Source organism: Salmo trutta, chromosome 39, assembly GCF_901001165.1.
Source record: "Salmo trutta chromosome 39, fSalTru1.1, whole genome shotgun sequence".
Lineage (NCBI taxonomy): Eukaryota > Metazoa > Chordata > Actinopteri > Salmoniformes > Salmonidae > Salmo > Salmo trutta.
Window position 1 is genome coordinate 1954048 of NC_042995.1, and position 18418 is coordinate 1972465.

An 18418-nucleotide genomic window follows, 5' to 3' on the forward strand; every position below is an offset into this window, starting at 1 on the left:
GACTTTAAAAACAGTTTGTCAGCCTCTGCGGTTAGGCCATTGATCTACTCACCTTATTTTTTGTAGTGAAACCAGCATGTGGATGTAAACTGGAGATGGTCTCTGGACAGAGGAGAAAATAACCAGGGTTTGAGGAGGAAATTGGAACTTTGCATTGGCCTGCCTTGTAGCGAAATGATGAGAAGATATGACATTACAGACAATGAAGCACAACAATGAAAAGCCAGAGCACAATCTAGTGAAGAAACCTGGGGCTGAGCGCAGAGAAAAGATTCTGGTCCAAACAACAGAAGGTAACATACTTTAAACTAGGTATTGAACCTTGGGAATGGCCAAAGGAGCAGATCCTATTTCTCAGGGATTTGAGCTCCCTTTTGGTGTCCTGGGGAAGGATATTTTAGACCACCCGCACTTGAGAAACCAACTGTTCTATCTTTGTTCTACAGAATACATCACTTTAGGGGTAAAAATCATACCAGTCTATCATGATAAGGGAACGCAAGTGTCTGCTTTAATCCTTTAAAAAGACTTTGTTCACACATTATTTTGCAACAATTTGTGTCTGTGTAAAATATGTTGACTCACGGTGATGTGGAAGTCTTCCTGGTCACATGACTGGATGGACCTCCAGAAGGTCATGGTGGTTTGACCATCAAATCAAATCAAATCAAATTTATTTATATAGCCCTTCGTATATCAGCTGAAATCTCAAAGTGCTGTACAGAAACCCAGCCTAAAAACCATCTGCCTCAGTCAGGGACAGGAGGGTGTAGCTCTGTTTCTCATCCACCAGGGGAAATGAGTTCCCTGTGGCATGATAATCCTGAAGGAGGAACACACACACTGATGTTACCTGGACTCTTTATAGAGCTTAATTAAGAGGTATGTTTTATTATACTTCATTGTTGTGGAGTTTCCATCTCTTCTTTAAAACTTGAGCAACACATTCACATCAATGGAGGCTGCCGAGGGGAGGACGACTCCACATAATGGCCGCAAATGGAATGGCATCAAACACATGGAAATGTTTGATACCATTCCACGTTTTCCCTCCAGCACATGACCACCAACCCGTCCTCCTTAAGGTACCAGCAATCTCCTGTGATTCACATGTAACTTTAAAGAGTCATTTGATCTTCCAAAGGTTTTGGAGGCATTGAAAACCAATACATCTACAACTCCAGACAATTACAGGATAATTACTACTACAACTGTTAACACTTTACTGTTACAGTAGGCCTAGCCTGCTTCTAAGACCTAGACCTACAATATAACTACTGCTATGACCTAGACCTACAATAGAACTACTGCTAAGACCTACAATAGAACTACTGCTAAGACCTAGACCTACAATATCACTACTGCTAAGACCTAGACCTACAATATAACTACTGCTAAGACCTAGACCTACAATATAACTACTGCTAAGACCTAGACCTACAATATCACTACTGCTAAGACCTAGACCTACAATATCACTACTGCTAAGACCTAGACCTACAATACAACTACTGCTAAGACCTAGACCTACAATATAGCTACTGCTAAGACCTACAATATCACTACTGCTAAGACCTAGACCTACAATATAACTACTGCTAAGACCTAGACCTACAATATCACTACTGCTAAGACCTAGACCTACAATATAGCTACTGCTAAGACCTAGACCTACAATATCACTACTGCTAAGACCTAGACCTACAATATAACTACTGCTAAGACCTAGACCTACAATATAACTACTGCTAAGACCTAGACCTACAATATCACTACTGCTAAGACCTAGACCTACAATATAACTACTGCTAAGACCTAGACCTACAATATCACTACTGCTAAGACCTAGACCTACAATATAACTACTGCTAAGACCTAGACCTACAATATCACTACTGCTAAGACCTAGACCTACAATATCACTACTGCTAAGACCTAGACCTACAATACAACTACTGCTAAGACCTAGACCTACAATATAGCTACTGCTAAGACCTACAATATCACTACTGCTAAGACCTAGACCTACAATATAACTACTGCTAAGACCTAGACCTACAATATCACTACTGCTAAGACCTAGACCTACAATATAGCTACTGCTAAGACCTAGACCTACAATATAACTACTGCTAAGACCTAGACCTACAATATAACTACTGCTAAGACCTAGACCTACAATATCACTACTGCTAAGACCTAGACCTACAATATAACTACTGCTAAGACCTAGACCTACAATATAACTACTGCTAAGACCTAGACCTACAATATCACTACTGCTAAGACCTAGACCTACAATATCACTACTGCTAAGACCTAGACCTACAATACAATTACTGCTAAGACCTAGACCTACAATATAGCTACTGCTAAGACCTACAATATCACTACTGCTAAGACCTAGACCTACAATATAACTACTGCTAAGACCTAGACCTACAATATCACTACTGCTAAGACCTAGACCTACAATATAGCTACTGCTAAGACCTAGACCTACAATATAACTACTGCTAAGACCTAGACCTACAATATAACTACTGCTAAGACCTAGACCTACAATATCACTACTGCTAAGACCTAGACCTACAATATCACTACTGCTAAGACCTAGACCTACAATACAACTACTGCTAAGACCTAGACCTACAATATAGCTACTGCTAAGACCTACAATATCACTACTGCTAAGACCTAGACCTACAATATAACTACTGCTAAGACCTAGACCTACAATATCACTACTGCTAAGACCTAGACCTACAATATAGCTACTGCTAAGACCTAGACCTACAATATCACTACTGCTAAGACCTAGACCTACAATATCACTACTGCTAAGACCTAGACCTACAATACAACTACTGCTAAGACCTAGACCTACAATATAGCTACTGCTAAGACCTAGACCTACAATATAACTACTGCTAAGACCTAGACCTACAATATCACTACTGCTAAGACCTAGACCTACAATATAACTACTGCTAAGACCTAGACCTACAATATCACTACTGCTAAGACCTAGACCTACAATATAACTACTGCTAAGACCTAGACCTACAATATAACTACTGCTAAGACCTAGACCTACAATATCACTACTGCTAAGACCTAGACCTACAATACAATTACTGCTAAGACCTAGACCTACAATATAGCTACTGCTAAGACCTACAATATCACTACTGCTAAGACCTAGACCTACAATATAACTACTGCTAAGACCTAGACCTACAATATAACTACTGCTAAGACCTAGACCTACAATATCACTACTGCTAAGACCTAGACCTACAATACAATTACTGCTAAGACCTAGACCTACAATATAGCTACTGCTAAGACCTACAATATCACTACTGCTAAGACCTAGACCTACAATATAACTACTGCTAAGACCTAGACCTACAATATCACTACTTCTAAGACCTAGACCTACAATATAGCTACTGCTAAGACCTACAATATAACTACTGCTAAGACCTAGACCTACAATATAACTACTGCTAAGACCTAGACCTACAATATAACTACTGCTAAGACCTAGACCTACAATATCACTACTGCTAAGACCTAGACCTACAATATAACTACTGCTAAGACCTAGACCTACAATATCACTACTGCTAAGACCTAGACCTACAATATAACTACTGCTAAGACCTAGACCTACAATATAACTACTGCTAAGACCTAGACCTACAATATCACTACTGCTAAGACCTAGACCTACAATATCACTACTGCTAAGACCTAGACCTACAATACAACTACTGCTAAGACCTAGACCTACAATATAGCTACTGCTAAGACCTAGACCTACAATATAACTACTGCTAAGACCTAGACCTACAATATCACTACTGCTAAGACCTAGACCTACAATATAACTACTGCTAAGACCTAGACCTACAATATAACTACTGCTAAGACCTAGACCTACAATATCACTACTGCTAAGACCTAGACCTACAATATCACTACTGCTAAGACCTAGACCTACAATATAACTGTTACTAAGAACTAGACGTACAATATAGCTACTCCCAAGTGAAAACCAACAAAACATTAGCACTGATACTGCTGTGTCTAATAGTAATGATTACAGAGTTAATGGTTTAGATACGTTGAAGTAGTTGCCATTTTGGTCCGACCCATCCAATGACGATATCCGCTCCAGCCATGCCTCCATTTGGGTTCTACTCGAATCCCACCCAGCCAGTGGTCTTGACTGACAGCTGGAGCGTGATGGTGCCCTCGACCTCACTAAACCCCTAGTTCTGGATGACATTGTTGTCTGCTTCAAGTTACTCCATGAATGGCATAAGGATGTCCTGCTATCCCCTGGTCCCTGGAGTCCAAGCCAGGAGCAGGGAGAGGAATAGAGGGATCATACTGTCTGTCACCCACAGATAGAACGTGAGACTGAGAACTCGACCCGCTGAGAGAGACAAATGCTCCCAAACAAACAGCTAGCTACGGCTAAGCAGATAAACAGATAGCTACGGAGAACCGCTAAGATTCTGATTCACACTCACTGGCCATGTCCAAATGCCCATACTAGCGTTTTAAATAGTAGGCTTTTTGGGTGTGAGGAAATAGACGATTGTACAGTAGGGAAATTGAGACCAAGGTGTGTTTGACAACCGTATATAATCAACTAATCAGAGGAAGAGGCAGGCTGTAGGAAAATGAATGAATGTATGTGGTAGGGATTAACTACGGGCAGTAGAGAGGAAAGGAAACTAGGAAAGGAGGAAATGAAAGGGAGCAATTAAACAATGAAAGGGGTAAAGGGAAGGAGGAGAGGAAATTGTTCTAGGAGAGGAAATTAGAAAAGGAGGAAAGGAAGTTAGTACATGAGGAAAGGAAGCTAGGAAATAAGGAAAGAGAGCAAGGAAAGGAGGAAAAGAAAGGGAGCTCGGAAATAAGGAAAGGGAGTGAGGAAAGGAGGAAATGTGGTAGGGATTAACCATGGCCAGTAGAGAGTAAAGAAAAGGAAGAAGGAAAGGAAGCTAGGAAAGGAGGAAATGAAAGGGAGCAAGAAAAAGTGACAGGTTGTAGTGACAGGCTAGTTTAGTCACAGGCTGCTGCGGGGCTGCTGCTGGATACTAAGATACTCACGTTTCTTTCAGTACAAACCGTCATGCAACGTAGCAAACGTTGAATCGAACTAAACGCACCCCACTTGTGTTTGGCAACAGCTGCTAATCAGAGAAGGGAGACACGATTGCCTTGTTTCCGGCTATTTGTTTATTTTATATAGCCCTCCCCGCTTCTCTTATTCAAACACATCTGGCCTCAATTTTCGCTATTTCACTAACTATAAAATGTTCTATTTTCGCATACTATTTAGAACGCAAGTAGATACGGGTATTCGGTCAGTGGCGAATAGAAGCATAGCGGTGTGCCGTAGATAGCTGTTTCTTTGGGAGTGTTTGTCGCTCAGCGGGTCGAGGTCTCAGGGTCTAACTGTGGGTGACTGAGTATGATCCATCTCTTTTTCTCCCTGCTCCTGGCTTGGACTCCAGGGACCGGGGCACAGCAGGACACCCTTATGCCCTTCATGGCGCACCTTGACCCGAAGAACAACGTGAACTTGAAGTGGGGGTTCAGTGATGTCCAGGTCACTATCACGTTCCAGCTGACGGTGAAAACCACTGGCTGGGTGGGATTCAGGTTGAGGCCAAATTGAGGCATGGCTGGAGCAGATATAGTTATTGGCGGGGTCGGACGAGATGGCAACTACTTCAAGGTATTTAAATCCATAATCACTGCTATTAGACACAACCTTATTGGTTTTTCACATGGGAGTAGTTATTTTAGGTCTTAGAAGCAGGCTAGGCCTACAGTAACCGTAAAGTGTTAACAGTTGTAGTAGTAATTGTCTGGAGTTGTAGGTGTATTGTTCAACACCTCCCAAACCTTTGGAAGATCACATTACTATTTAAAGTTACATATGAATGTTTTAGACAAGGGATGGAAGCTCCACAACATGGAAGTATAACAAAACGATCGATTAAGATCTAAAGAGGTTCTGGTTTGTGGTAATGGCTGGGGGGAGAGAAAGTGGAATGGTATCAAATACATCAAACATTTCCGTGTGTTTGATTCCATTTGCTCCATTATTATGAGCGTCATCCCCTCAGCAGCCTCCATTGATGTGAATGTGTTGGTCAAGTTTTAAAGAGATGGAAACGCCACAACAATGAAGTATAATAAAACATACCTAATTAAGTTGTATAAAGAGTCCAGGTAACATCAGTGTGTGTGTTCCTCCTTCAGGATTATCATGCCACAGGGAACTCATTTCCCCTGGTGGATGAGAAACAGAGCTACACCCTCCTGTCCCTGACTGAGGCAGATGGTCAAACCACCATGACCTTCTGGAGGTCCATCCAGTCATGTGACCAGGAAGACTTCCACATCACCGTGAGTCAACTGTTTCAGACTCTTAACAAGTAATAGGTGCTGAAAGTGTTCAGGATTGTAGAGGACAATCATGTTCCCTTGTCATAGACTTCCTATTCAGAAAAGGTTTGTTTAAAAATATCTAAGCAACCTAAAGCCTGTTTTGAGAATTATTTTTTTCCCTAAATGGTGCAAAAGTTGGATGTGAGGGTGGGTCAAAGTATCATTCCCCAAGAGACCAGGAAGTAGCTCACACCCCTGAGAAATGGGCTCTGCACCTGGCCGTTCCTCAGGTTCAGTGCCTGAGGTTCAATGCCTGTTTCTCTGGAGACTCATCTACCTACTGATTATTTTCATTTAGAACAATGGCTTAAACACGGAGGTCAGCAAATGTTAAAACTGTCCTAACCCTATGGTTCCTAGAGTATTCACAAATCTAGGTCAAAATAGCATTGGTGCGGCTGGCTTCCGGGTTAAGAAGCATCGCGGCTTGGTGGGTCATGTTTCGGAGGACGTATGCCTCAACCTTCACCTCTCCTGAGCCCCGTTGGGAAGTTGCAGTTATGAGACAAGATCATAGCTAACACTTGTATATCATGAAAAAGGGGGTAAAAAACATCAATAAAGACAATGGGGTGTAACTTTTAATGTCTCAACATTATGTACTTAGTGTCTCCTGCATTTTAGGCTTTTTCTTCACGTAGTCAACCTGTCATTTTTGTTCACCTGTATTGTGGTGAAATACAATATATGTATTGTCAATGGAGGTATTCTATCCCTCTCATAGGACAGTCCAGTGAAGCTGATCTATGCCTACGGGGAAAATTGATGGCATCGGGTACCATTCCAGAACAAGGGGGACCAAGGAGGTGAACCTGCTCAAGTTCATGCCCAGATCCAGCCCCCGGGACGGCAACTATCTGGACTTTGTTATGGACAATGTAAGAGTGACCTCACATCCTGTAGCAGGAGCATGTCTCTCTAGATCAGGCACAGCAGGACTTTTAGTTTGAAGTTGCTCTTTATTCTTGAAGTGGAACAGGTCAGATTTAATTAATATTGGTTATATGGGAGGTAGATATAAGCATTTCACTACTCGCAATAACATCTGCTAACCATGTGACCAATAAAAATTGATTTAGTATCCTTAGCCTACAACATGTGACTAGAACAGAATGGACTGGCCACACGGATGGTATTAACACAGTAGTTCCTCCATTACACTTTATTGTCCCTGCTGAACATACATACTACAACTGCAAGGTCATGAAGATGCCAAAGCTCAATGGGAAAGATCATATGTATCGGGTAAATGACCCCTCGTGTTTCATGGTCTAATAATTATACAATGACTACAGTTTAGTAGTTAGTCTGAAATCTCTTCCCTGCTCTGTCTCTTGATGTCTCAGGTGGAGCCAGTGATTTAGAACCTGGACCTGGTCCACCACATGCTTCTCTACAGCTGCCCCTTATCTGTGATCCAGATCAATGAGCAACAATGCTACACAGGAGGACCATGGGCAGACTGCTTCAAAGTGGTGGCTGTCTGGGCCGTGGGAGGACTGGTGACGTTTACATTTAATTAATTTAGCAGACACTGTTATCAGTGCCACGGACCTTTTGATTACTTGCCCAACTCTCTTAACTACTAGGCTACCTGCCGCCCCCAGAGACATTAATGCATGAACACCCACGTTAGTCTGAGCTGTCTCTACGTCATTTTCATTCCAGGCTTTCCAGCTTCCAGAAAATGCTGGCATCCCTATTGGAGGACAGGATTATGATGAGTTCTACAGGCTGGAAATTCACTACCACAACCTGGCCCAGGAAACGGGTCACATTTCACTAGCTAGTAATACATTTTTTCCAAACCACTGCTATAGGATCACTGGGCTTACCCTGCGCCAGTCTTGATGATTAGGTGTGTGCTAGTTGACTAAAACAAAGCCTGTACACCCTGAGGTTCTCCAGGATTTAGCTTGAATTAGGCCATCCTCTAAAGCCCTCATCACTTCTGTCTCCCCCTGCAGGCCGGAGGGATAGCTCTGGCATGAGGCTGTACTACACAGACCAGCTCAGACAGCATGATGTGGGCATCATAGATGCAGGCCTAATGGTGTCCAGCTGGGGCTACGCCATCCCTCCCACCGCCTCTACCTTCAGAAGCTACGGTCTCTGCAACACATTGCACTTCTGATGTACGTTCAGTGCCCTTTGACCTCCAATGAGGTGAAGGGATGATGACGTTGTAAAGCAGACATGCAGTCTTTTAAAATAAATAAGATGGAATGATTACTCTTTCCTTATACCATTGTTAAAACACAGAACACTACCAATCAGGATTTTGGACAAAATTACCACTTTCTGGTAAGTTGCATGGAATAGTGTTTAACCTGAATTTTTTTTGAATGACTTTCTGTACACCAATTGTCTAAGGTCCCTCAGTCGAGCACTGCATTGCAAAAAATATTTAATCACAAAGACCAGGGAGGTTTTCCAATGCCTTGCAAAGGGCACCTATTTGTAGATGGGCACAAGTAAAACAAGCAGACTGTGAATATCCCTTGGCCCATGAAGTTATTTATTACGCTTTGGCTGGCGTGTCACTAGGAAGATGCAGGTTTCCTTCCTAACTTGATTGCCCGGGGGGGGGGGAGAAACGCTCAGGGATTTCACCATGAGGCCAATGGTGACTTTAAAACAGTTGGAGTTTAATGTTTTTTTTTTTTTTTATCCCTGTCCCTGCAGGAGGCCTTTTGGTAGACTGTCATTGTAAATAAGAATTTGTTCTTAATGGACTTGCCTTGTTAAAGGTTAAATTAAATGGCTGTGATGGATCAACATTGTAGTTGATCCACAATACTGACAGTGAAAAGGAAACCGGTACAGGAATATTCCAAAACATGCGTCCTGTTTGCAACAAGGCACTAAAGTAATACTGCAAAAAATGTGGTGATGCAATTCACTTTGTATTCAGGATGAAGTTGTTTGGGGTAAATCCAACACATTACTGAGTACCATGCTCCATATTTTCAAGCATAGTGGTGGCTGCATCATGTTATGGGTATGCTTGTAACTGTTAAGGACTGTGGCGTTTTTCAGGATAAAGAAACTGAATGTAGCTAAGCACAGGCAAAATCCTAGATGACAAGCTTGTCTGCTTTCCACCAGACACTGGGAGATGACTTCACCTTACAGCAGGACAATAACCTAAAACACAAGGACAAATCTACATAGGAGTTGCTTACTAAGAAGCCAGTGACTGTTCCTGAGTGGCAGTTTTGACTTAAATCTATGGCAAGACCTGAATGTTTGTCAAGCAATAATCAACAACCAATTTAACAGAAGTTTGAAAATAATAGGCTGTTGCACAATCCAGGTGTGGAAATCTCTTACTTACCCAGAAAAACTATCAGCTGTAATTGATGCCAAAGGTGACTCTGTGTTGACTTGTGGGGGTTGAATACTTATCTAATCAAGAGATGCATTTTATTTGTCACGTGTAGCTCGTTGACAAAAAATGACAAATCTATTTGAATCTGTTCTGTGTAAAGTTAAGGGGTGAGAATACTTTCTGAAGGCACTCTAGAGCCATCGCTTGTGTTCATGGTTGTCACACTCACTGCTTGGTTCAGGGACCTCACATCAGACATATGTATGATCTGCTACAGGGCTCTTTGCAGCGAGAATGTGCACCACTGCAACGTGACCACCTGTTGGTGTAAAGTGTGCTTGATTTGACCCTCTGCAGGAATGGAACGCAGATTGACTTCCTGGCTGTGGATGAGAACTATAACTTTGAGATGCAGGGGTTCATCAACCATTAAGACCATCAAACCAGTAAGCATCCATGTATTTCATGGGATTCTTGATCAGGTCAACTGGTATTATAAGTCATTAGATCTTTCTAAAAGCAGTATCTCCTCTCTGCAGGGTGATGAGATTGTGGTGGAGTGCACCTATAAAACAGCCACTCGTGAGGGAATCACGCAGTTGGGGCTGGCCACCACTGATGAGATGTGTCTGGCCTTTATCATCTACCCAGCCATCAGTGTTGACCACTGCTGGAGCCAGCCAAACATGCATGCATACACGGCCATGATGGGGAAGACCGACTACCAGTAAGAGCCTTCACACTCAGTTTCACCCACTAAATGCATGCTCTTCAACCGATCACTGCACGCACCTGCCCGCCCGTCCAGCATCACTACTCTGGACGGTTCTGACTTAGAATATGTGGACAACTACAAATACCTAGGTGTCTGGCTAGACTGTAAACTCTCCTTCCAGACTCACATTAAGCATCTCAATCCAAAATTAAATCTACAATTGGCTTCCTATTTCGCAACAAAGCATCCTTCACACATGCTGCCAAACACCCTCGTAAAACTGACCATCCTACCGATCCTCGACTTCGGCGACGTCATTTACAAAATAGCCTCCAACACTCTACTCAACACATTGGATGCAGTCTCAATGCCATCCGTTTTGTCACCAAAGCCCCATATACTACCCACCACTGTGACCTGTACACTCTCGTTGGCTGGCTTCATACTCTCCGCCAAACCCACTGGCTCCAGGTCATCTACAAGTCTCTGCTAGGTAAAGCCCCACCTTATCTCAGCTCACTGGTCACCATAGCAGCACCCACTCGTAACACGTGCTCCAGCAGGTATATTTCACTGGTCACCCCCAAAGCCAATTCCTCCTTTGGCCGCCTTTCCTTCCAGTTCTCTGCTGCTAATGACTGGAACGAACTGCAAAAATCTGAAGCTGGAGACTCATATCTCCCTCACTAGCTTTAAGCACCAGCTGTCAGAGCAGCTCACAGATCAGCGCATCTGTAAACAGCGCATCTGTAAACAGCGCATCTGTAAACAGCGCATCTGTAAACAGCGCATCTGTAAACAGCGCATCTGTAAACAGCGCATCTGTAAACAGCGCATCTGTAAACAGCGCATCTGTAAACAGCGCATCTGTAAACAGCGCATCTGTAAACAGCGCATCTGTAAACAGCGCATCTGTAAACAGCGCATCTGTAAACAGCGCATCTGTAAACAGCGCATCTGTAAACAGCGCATCTGTAAACAGCGCATCCAACTACCTCTACTTGTACATTCATCTTCTGCACATCTACCATTCCAGTGTTTAATTGCTATATTGTAATTACTTCGCCAACATAGCCTATTTATTGCCTTAACGCCCCTATCTTACCTCATTTGCACTCACTGTAAATTGACTTTTTGTTTAATTTTTTTTACTGTATGTTTTGTTTATTCCATGTGTAACTCTGTATGTGTCAAACTGCTATGCTTTATCTTGGCCAGGTTGCAAATGAGAACTTACCAGGTTAAATAAAGGTGGGAAAGAAGACTGGAACTGTCTGCTTGGTTCAGTGGATAGTCCGGACTATGTAAACCATAATGTCTGTGCCCCACAGAGGACTGTCCGGACTATGTAAACCATAATGTCTGTGCCCCACAGAGGACTGTCCGGACTATGTAAACCATAATGTCTGTGCCCCACAGAGGTATTGTGGAGATGTTGAAGACTAAAGCTTGGGACCAGGTGTCCATTGCTGTGCATGAGGCCACAATGAAGAAGGTCCCTCAGATTGGGGTTATCAGCAACGAACATGTAAGCATCCACTCAATGACAATGCTGCAACATCCAAACCTACTGTTTATTCTGTTCCTCTGCTCCTCCTACAGAATAACTACAACATATATGAGGGAAACATCCTGAACATGATGGCTACCCCTTCAGTGAGTTGCAGGAGTGATCCAACTGACCTGGGTCTGAAGAGTTAACTGGCAACAATAGCTTCTGGTTCAGAAGGCTGAATGTTTTCAGAATGAGTCTCCCATGCAATAGTAGAAAGTGTTAACTTATGTTTATTCATGATGTATAAATGTAAGAAATCCATTGACACCTTCCTATGATTTATGTTAAATGTCTTACCATGTGCTATAATATTTTGTGATTTTAAAATGTCATTTAGGCTATAATAATCCTTGTGGAAGTAGACCACAAAGCCTGTCATGTTATTTTTATTTATGAGTTGGCTGGCTAGGTAGTAGGTACTAGAGTTTGGCTTTATGGACCCAGTAACACTGCAATATGTACAGTTGAATGTTTGTGCTGTAGTGTTCAGGCGTCCCACCTTACGCTTCTTGACCACAGTGAAAGTCCAACCCTTGCTGCCGAAGCTTTGTTCAAACTCATTTTTGATTCTATGGCCTTATGAATTTTCTGTGCAGTCTAATTTTAATTGCAAAGTTGGACTGCTTAAACATATTCCATACTTGGAGAATGCCACAAGTAAATTAACAGAATTATACAGTCACTGATTTCCTTTTTTTATATTTAACAGGCTATTTGGATTTCCTTTACAGTCATGAACTTGCTCCAGCCCTTTAAGTGATTTGTCTGAACAGGCGCACTTTAATTCCGTTCCATAAATGACAGCACATAAAAACAATAACGTGCCAAAAACACGGAACATAGCAAAAGTAAAGCGCCTGACAATAATCCACATCAAACAATTACACACAAAGACATGGAGGGGAACAGAGGACTAAATACATGCAGTAATTATGGAATGAAAACCAGGTGTGTAATGGAAAAAGACAAAACCAATATGAGAACTGGAGCGGCGATGGCTAGAAAGCCGGTGACGTTGATCGCCGAACACCGCCCGAACAAGGAGAGGAGCCAACTTCGGTGGAAGTTGTGACAGTGCCCCCCCCCCCCCCCCTTGACGCGCGGCTCCGGCACCGGCCGCGGGGTGATCCAGCCGGCGACGGTGAAACTCCCGCAGCAGTTCGGGGTCCAAAACATCCGCAACCGGAACCCAACACTTCTCCTCCGGACCGTACCCCTCCCACTCCACGAGGTACTGAAGGCCCCCTGCCCGACACCTCGAATCCAGGATGGAACGAACGGAGTACGCCGAGACCCCCTTGATGTCCAGAGGGGCCGGAGGGACCTCCCGCACCTCAGATTCCTGGAGTGGACCAGCCACCACCGGCCTGAGGAGAGACACGTGGACGAGGGGTTAATGCGGTAATCAGATGGAAGCTGTAATCTGTAACATCTCGTTCACCCTCCTCGGGACTTTGAATGGCCCCACAAACCACGGACCCAGCTTCCGGCAAGGCAGGCAGAGGGGCAGGTTTCGGGTCGAGAGCCAGACCCGGTCCCCCGGTGCAAACACCGGGGTCTCACTGCGGTGACGGTCCGCGCTGTTCTTCTGGCGGAGCGCGGCTCACTGGAGGTGAACATGGGCGTCCTCCCATGTCTCCTCCGCACGCCTGAACCAGTCGTCAACCGCAGGAGCCTTGGTCTGACCCTGATGCCATGGCACCAGAACCGGCTGGTACCCCAATACGCACTGAAAGGGGGAGAGGTTAGTGGAGGAGTGGCGAAGCGAGTTCTGTGCCATCTCGGCCCAGGGCTCGAACGCCGCCCATTCCCCCGGCCGGTCCTGGCAATAGGACCACAGAAGCCTCACCACATCCTGGTTGACTACCTGCCCGTTACTCTCGGAGTGAAAACCTGAGGTAAGGCTGATCGAGACCCACAGACGTTCCATGAACGCCTTCCAGACTCTCGATGTGAATTGGGGACCCCGATCAGACACTATATCCTCAGGCACCCCGTAGTGCCGGAAGACGTGAGTAAACAGGGCTTCTGCAGTCTGTAGGAAGACCGGGCAGAGGGAGGAGACGACAGGACTTAGAGAAACGATCCACAACGACCAAGATAGTAGTGTATCCCTGTGAAAGAGGTAGATCGGTTAAAAATTCCACAGACAGGTGTGACCAGGGTCGTTGTGGAACGGGTAAGGGGTGTAGCTTACCTTTGGGCAGGTGTCTCGGAGCCTTACACTGGGCGCACACCGAGCAGGAGGAAACATAAACCCTCACATCCTTAGCCAAGGTGGGCCACCAGTACTTCCCAGTCAGACAGCGCACCGTCTGGCCGATCCGCGGATGACCAGATAAGGGTGATGTGTGGGCCCAATAGATCAACTGGTCACGGACAGCAGACGGAACGTATATACGCCCGACAGGACACTGGAGGGGAGCGGGCTCTGTACGCAACGCCTGCTCAATGTCCGCGTCCAGCTCCCACACAACCGGCGCTACCAGGCAAGAGGCCGGGAGTATGGAAGTCTGATCTATGGGCCGCTCCTCTGTGTCATACAGCAGGGACAGTGCGCCTGCCTTCGTATTCTGGGAACCTGGTCTGTAGGATAGGGTAAACACAAAACGGGTAAAGAACATGGCCCACCTTGCCTGACAAGGATTCAGTCTCCTCGCTGCCCGGATGTACTCCAGGTTGCGGTGGTCAGTCCAGATGAGAAAAGGGTGTTTATCCCCCTTAAGCCAATGTCACCACGCCTTCAACGCTTTAACCACAGCCAACAGCCCTGTCCGCCTCAGCTGACCACTGCAACCGTACGGGACCCCCTTTCAGCAGTGAAGTAATGGGAGCAGCCACTTGGGCAAAACCCCGGATAAATCTCCGGTAGTAATTGGCAAACCCTAAAAATCGCTGCACCTCCTTTACTGTGGTGGGAGTAGGCCAATTACGCAAGGCTACAATGCGGTCACTCTCCATCTCCACCCCTGACGTGGATAGGCGATACCCTAGGAAGGACACGGCCTGCTGAAAGAACAGGCATTTCTCAGCCTTGATGTACAGGTCATGCTCCAACAGGCGACCAAGCACCCTGCGCACCAGGGACACATGCCCGGCGCGTGTAGTGGAGTAAATCAGAATGTCATCGATATACACCACTACACCCTGCCCGTGCAGGTCCTGGAAAATCTTGTCTACAAAGGATTGGAAAACTGATGGAGCATTCATCAACCCGTACGTCATGACTAAGTACTCATAATGCCCTGAGGTGGTACTAAACGCTGTCTTCCACTCGTCCCCCTCCCGGATACGCACCATGTTATACGCACTCCTGAGATCCAGTTTTGTGAAGAAGCGCGCCCCATGCATTGATTCATAAGAGGTAGCGGGTACCTCACTGTGATTTGATTTAGACCTCTATAATCAATGGGCGTAGACCTTCATCCTTCACAAAAAAGAAACTCGAGGATGCGGGTGAAGTGGATGACCGAATGTACCCCTGACGCAGGGATTCAGAGACATATGTCTCCATAGCCACCGTCTCCGCTTGCGACAGGGGATACACGTGACTCCTGGGAAGCGCAGCGTCTACCAGGAGATTTATCGCACAATCCCCCCCGTCGATGAGGTGGTAATTGAGTTGCCTTCTTTTTACAGAATGCGGGAGCCAAATCGGCATATTCTGGGGGGATGCGCACGGTGGAGACCTGGTCTGGACTTTCCACCATGGTAGCACCAATGGAAACCCCCAACAGAGCACTCTCGCGACCACCCCTGAGAGCCCTCTGTTGCCAGGAGTAATGCGGGTGGGGTTATGGGGTTATGCTGAGCTAACCAGGGAAGGCCTAGTACCACGGGAAATGCAGGAGAGTCAATGAGGAAGAGACTGATTCTCTCCTCGTGACCCCCCCTGCGTCACCATGCCCAAGGAGATGGTGACTTCCCTGATTAGCCCGGACCCTAATGGTCGACTATCCAGAGCGTGAACCGGGAAAGGTCTAACTACAGGAATAATGGGGATCCCTAAACTAAGGGCTAACGCTCTATCGATAAAATTCCCAGCTGCACCTGAATCGACGAGCGCCGAATGCGGGGAAAACTCAGGGAAACAAACAGGTACAAACAGGTGGTCAACAGAGGACTTTGGATGAGTGTGGTGCAGACTCACCTGGGGTGACGCCAGAGTGCCCTGCCTGTTGCCTCGACTCCCAGAAAAACCGACATGACACCGACCAGCAGTGTGCCCTCTGCGGCCACAGATGGTGCACGTGATGGCTCCTCCTCCAGTCTCCCTACGCTCAGCCCCTCCCAACTTCATGGGCACCGGCGCGGGGGTGCTGGAAGATGGCACCGACAGAGCCCCCTCTGGACGTCCGCGGGTGACCAGCTGGTTGTCCAACCGGATGGACAAATCCACCAGTTGGTCGAAGGAAATGGTGGCATCCCTGCAGGCCAGCTCACGTCGGACGTCCTCGCGCAGGCTGCATCGATAGTGGTCGATGAGGGCCCTGTCATTCCAGCCTGCTCCGGTGGCCAAAGTCCGGAATTCTAGGGCGAATTCCATGGTGCTCCTCGTCCCCTGCCTCAGATGAAAGAGCCGCTCCCCCGCCGCTTTACCTTCGGGTGGATGGTCAAAGACGGCCCGGAAGCGACGGGTGAACTCCCCGAAGTGGTCCAACATCGTGTCTTCTCCCCACAGGGCGTTTGCCTACTCTAGAGCTCTCCCCGGGAGGCATGAGACGAGGGCAGACACTCTCCCTTTCCGAGGAAGCTGGGTGCACAGTGGCCAGGTAGAGGTCCAGTTGTAGCAGGAATCCCTGGCACTGTGCTGCCGTCCCATCATATTCCCTGGGAAGGGAGAGACGTATCCCACTGGGACTGGTTCCGGACGGGACGGGTAGAGGTAACCCCGGTTGCACTGGTCGAGGCACTAGGGAGACTTCCTGTTTCTCCCAGAGGGCCATAGTCTGGACAACGCGATCCATCATGGCACCAAGATGATGTAACATAGCAGAATGTTCCTGGACGCGCTCCTCGACTCCTCTAACCGGGGTCCCTGCTCCTGCTGACTCCATAGTTTGCTGTGTAATTCTGTCAAGGGTGTGTACGGGAGGCGAAGTCAGGTGCAGGAGAGCAGAGTGTAGTGAACATGCGCACTTTAATTCCGTTACACAAATGACAGCACATAAAAACAATAACGTGCCAAAAACACAGAAAATAGCAAAAGTAAAGCGCCTGACAATAATCCACATCACAAACAAACAATTACACACAAAGACATGGAGGGGAACAGAGGACTAAATACATGCAGTAATTATGGAATGAAAACCAGGTGTGTAATGGAACAAGACAAAACCAATGGAATATGAAAAATGGAGCGGCGATGGCTAGAAAGCCGGTGACGTCGATCGCCGAACACCGCCCGAACAAGGAGAGGAGCCGACTTTGGTGGAAGTCGTGACAGCAGCCATAGCTGTCTGCATGTGAATGGTTACATATCTGGCCTTTCCCTCAGCTTTTTATGAAAATGAACACTGTTGCAGAGTATCTTTAATGTGGATAGATGTGGTCACATGTTGCTGCTGAGAAGGCAATTACATTTATCTCCAATTGCAGCTGACTCTTCATACAGCATGTGCTGCCTTTCCAGCTGCTTGTCAGCCATCAAGTATTCACGACATGTAACTTCAAAATGCATAAATCATCCCTGTATGCTACGTTTTGTATCATGATGCAAAATGCATCATACATGGATGAGTTCTGTATTTTGAAAGTTGCGAATTTTAACTAGATGGATGACAAGCAAATGTCATGTCAATGGACTAACAAAACAAATACCAAGAGTCCCGCTGACTATTTTCTTAAATGGAAGAAAACGAAACTGAGGGACCTACCTGAATTTACCCAACATTATTAACGCAGCAGTTGAGAATAATTAACGTAGCCGGTCAGGAGAATGAGGTTAAGGTTAGGATAGGAAAATGGTAGTTTTCAACAACTGTGGTCCCCGACGCGGCCACTCGTTGGAGCTGAACCGTTCTAGGCACAACTATAGAAACTATCAGTCCCGACAAACCATCAGTATTATAACACCGGTACTCAGTTCTGGTGAGCTCCTGCCAAAGTCCTGCTCAGCACCACAATGGACAAAGACATGACACGGCAGTGTAAATACTTTTTCCCTGTCAAGTTCTGAATGTCCAAAGTGAAGATAAATTCTGCTTCTAAACACGGTGTTTCTCTTCAGCATCCTATAATGTGACACAGCATCAGGCTGTTTCCCTCTGCTGGTTGCCATAAATCATGAATGCGTTTGGCATCTTTTGCAAAACGATTCATTAATGGACAAATAACG

At 45.7% G+C, this 18418-nt stretch overlaps 2 protein-coding genes across 3 annotated transcripts; both read left to right on the forward strand.

The window, feature by feature from the left end:
- The first annotated feature begins 5306 nt into the window (after positions 1-5306).
- Positions 5307-7337, forward strand: LOC115179773 (DBH-like monooxygenase protein 2 homolog). The gene is made up of 3 exons (XM_029741528.1): positions 5307-5761; positions 6292-6438; positions 7205-7337. The coding sequence occupies exons 1-3, from the start codon at positions 5705-5707 to the stop codon at positions 7244-7246; spliced, it is 246 nt and encodes an 81-aa protein (XP_029597388.1). The 5' UTR covers positions 5307-5704; the 3' UTR covers positions 7247-7337.
- A 2796-nt stretch (positions 7338-10133) lies between these two features.
- On the forward strand, positions 10134-12242 carry LOC115179772 (DBH-like monooxygenase protein 2 homolog). 2 transcript variants are annotated; one of them, XM_029741527.1, is made up of 4 exons: positions 10134-10257; positions 10351-10538; positions 11946-12054; positions 12129-12242. In XM_029741527.1, the coding sequence occupies exons 1-4, from the start codon at positions 10171-10173 to the stop codon at positions 12225-12227; spliced, it is 483 nt and encodes a 160-aa protein (XP_029597387.1). In that variant the 5' UTR covers positions 10134-10170; the 3' UTR covers positions 12228-12242. The 2 variants fall into 2 exon arrangements, with proteins under 2 accessions (XP_029597387.1, XP_029597386.1); XM_029741526.1 differs by having other exon boundaries at positions 11946-12242.
- Positions 12243-18418: the final 6176 nt, after the last annotated feature.

Bases quoted from the DNA above. Each gene is read 5' to 3' on its own strand.
- LOC115179773 (XM_029741528.1), top strand. From the start codon at position 5,705: ATGGCTGGAGCAGATATAGTTATTGGCGGGGTCGGACGAGATGGCAAC. The intron at 5,762-6,291 runs GTATTTAAATCC...TTCCTCCTTCAG, and splicing joins GAGATGGCAACTACTTCAAG to GATTATCATGCCACAGGGAA. The intron at 6,439-7,204 runs GTGAGTCAACTG...TCCCTCTCATAG, and splicing joins AGGAAGACTTCCACATCACC to GACAGTCCAGTGAAGCTGAT.
- LOC115179772 (XM_029741526.1), top strand. From the start codon at position 10,171: ATGGAACGCAGATTGACTTCCTGGCTGTGGATGAGAACTATAACTTTG. The intron at 10,258-10,350 runs GTAAGCATCCAT...TCCTCTCTGCAG, and splicing joins CCATTAAGACCATCAAACCA to GGTGATGAGATTGTGGTGGA. The intron at 10,539-11,945 runs GTAAGAGCCTTC...TGTGCCCCACAG, and splicing joins ATGGGGAAGACCGACTACCA to AGGTATTGTGGAGATGTTGA.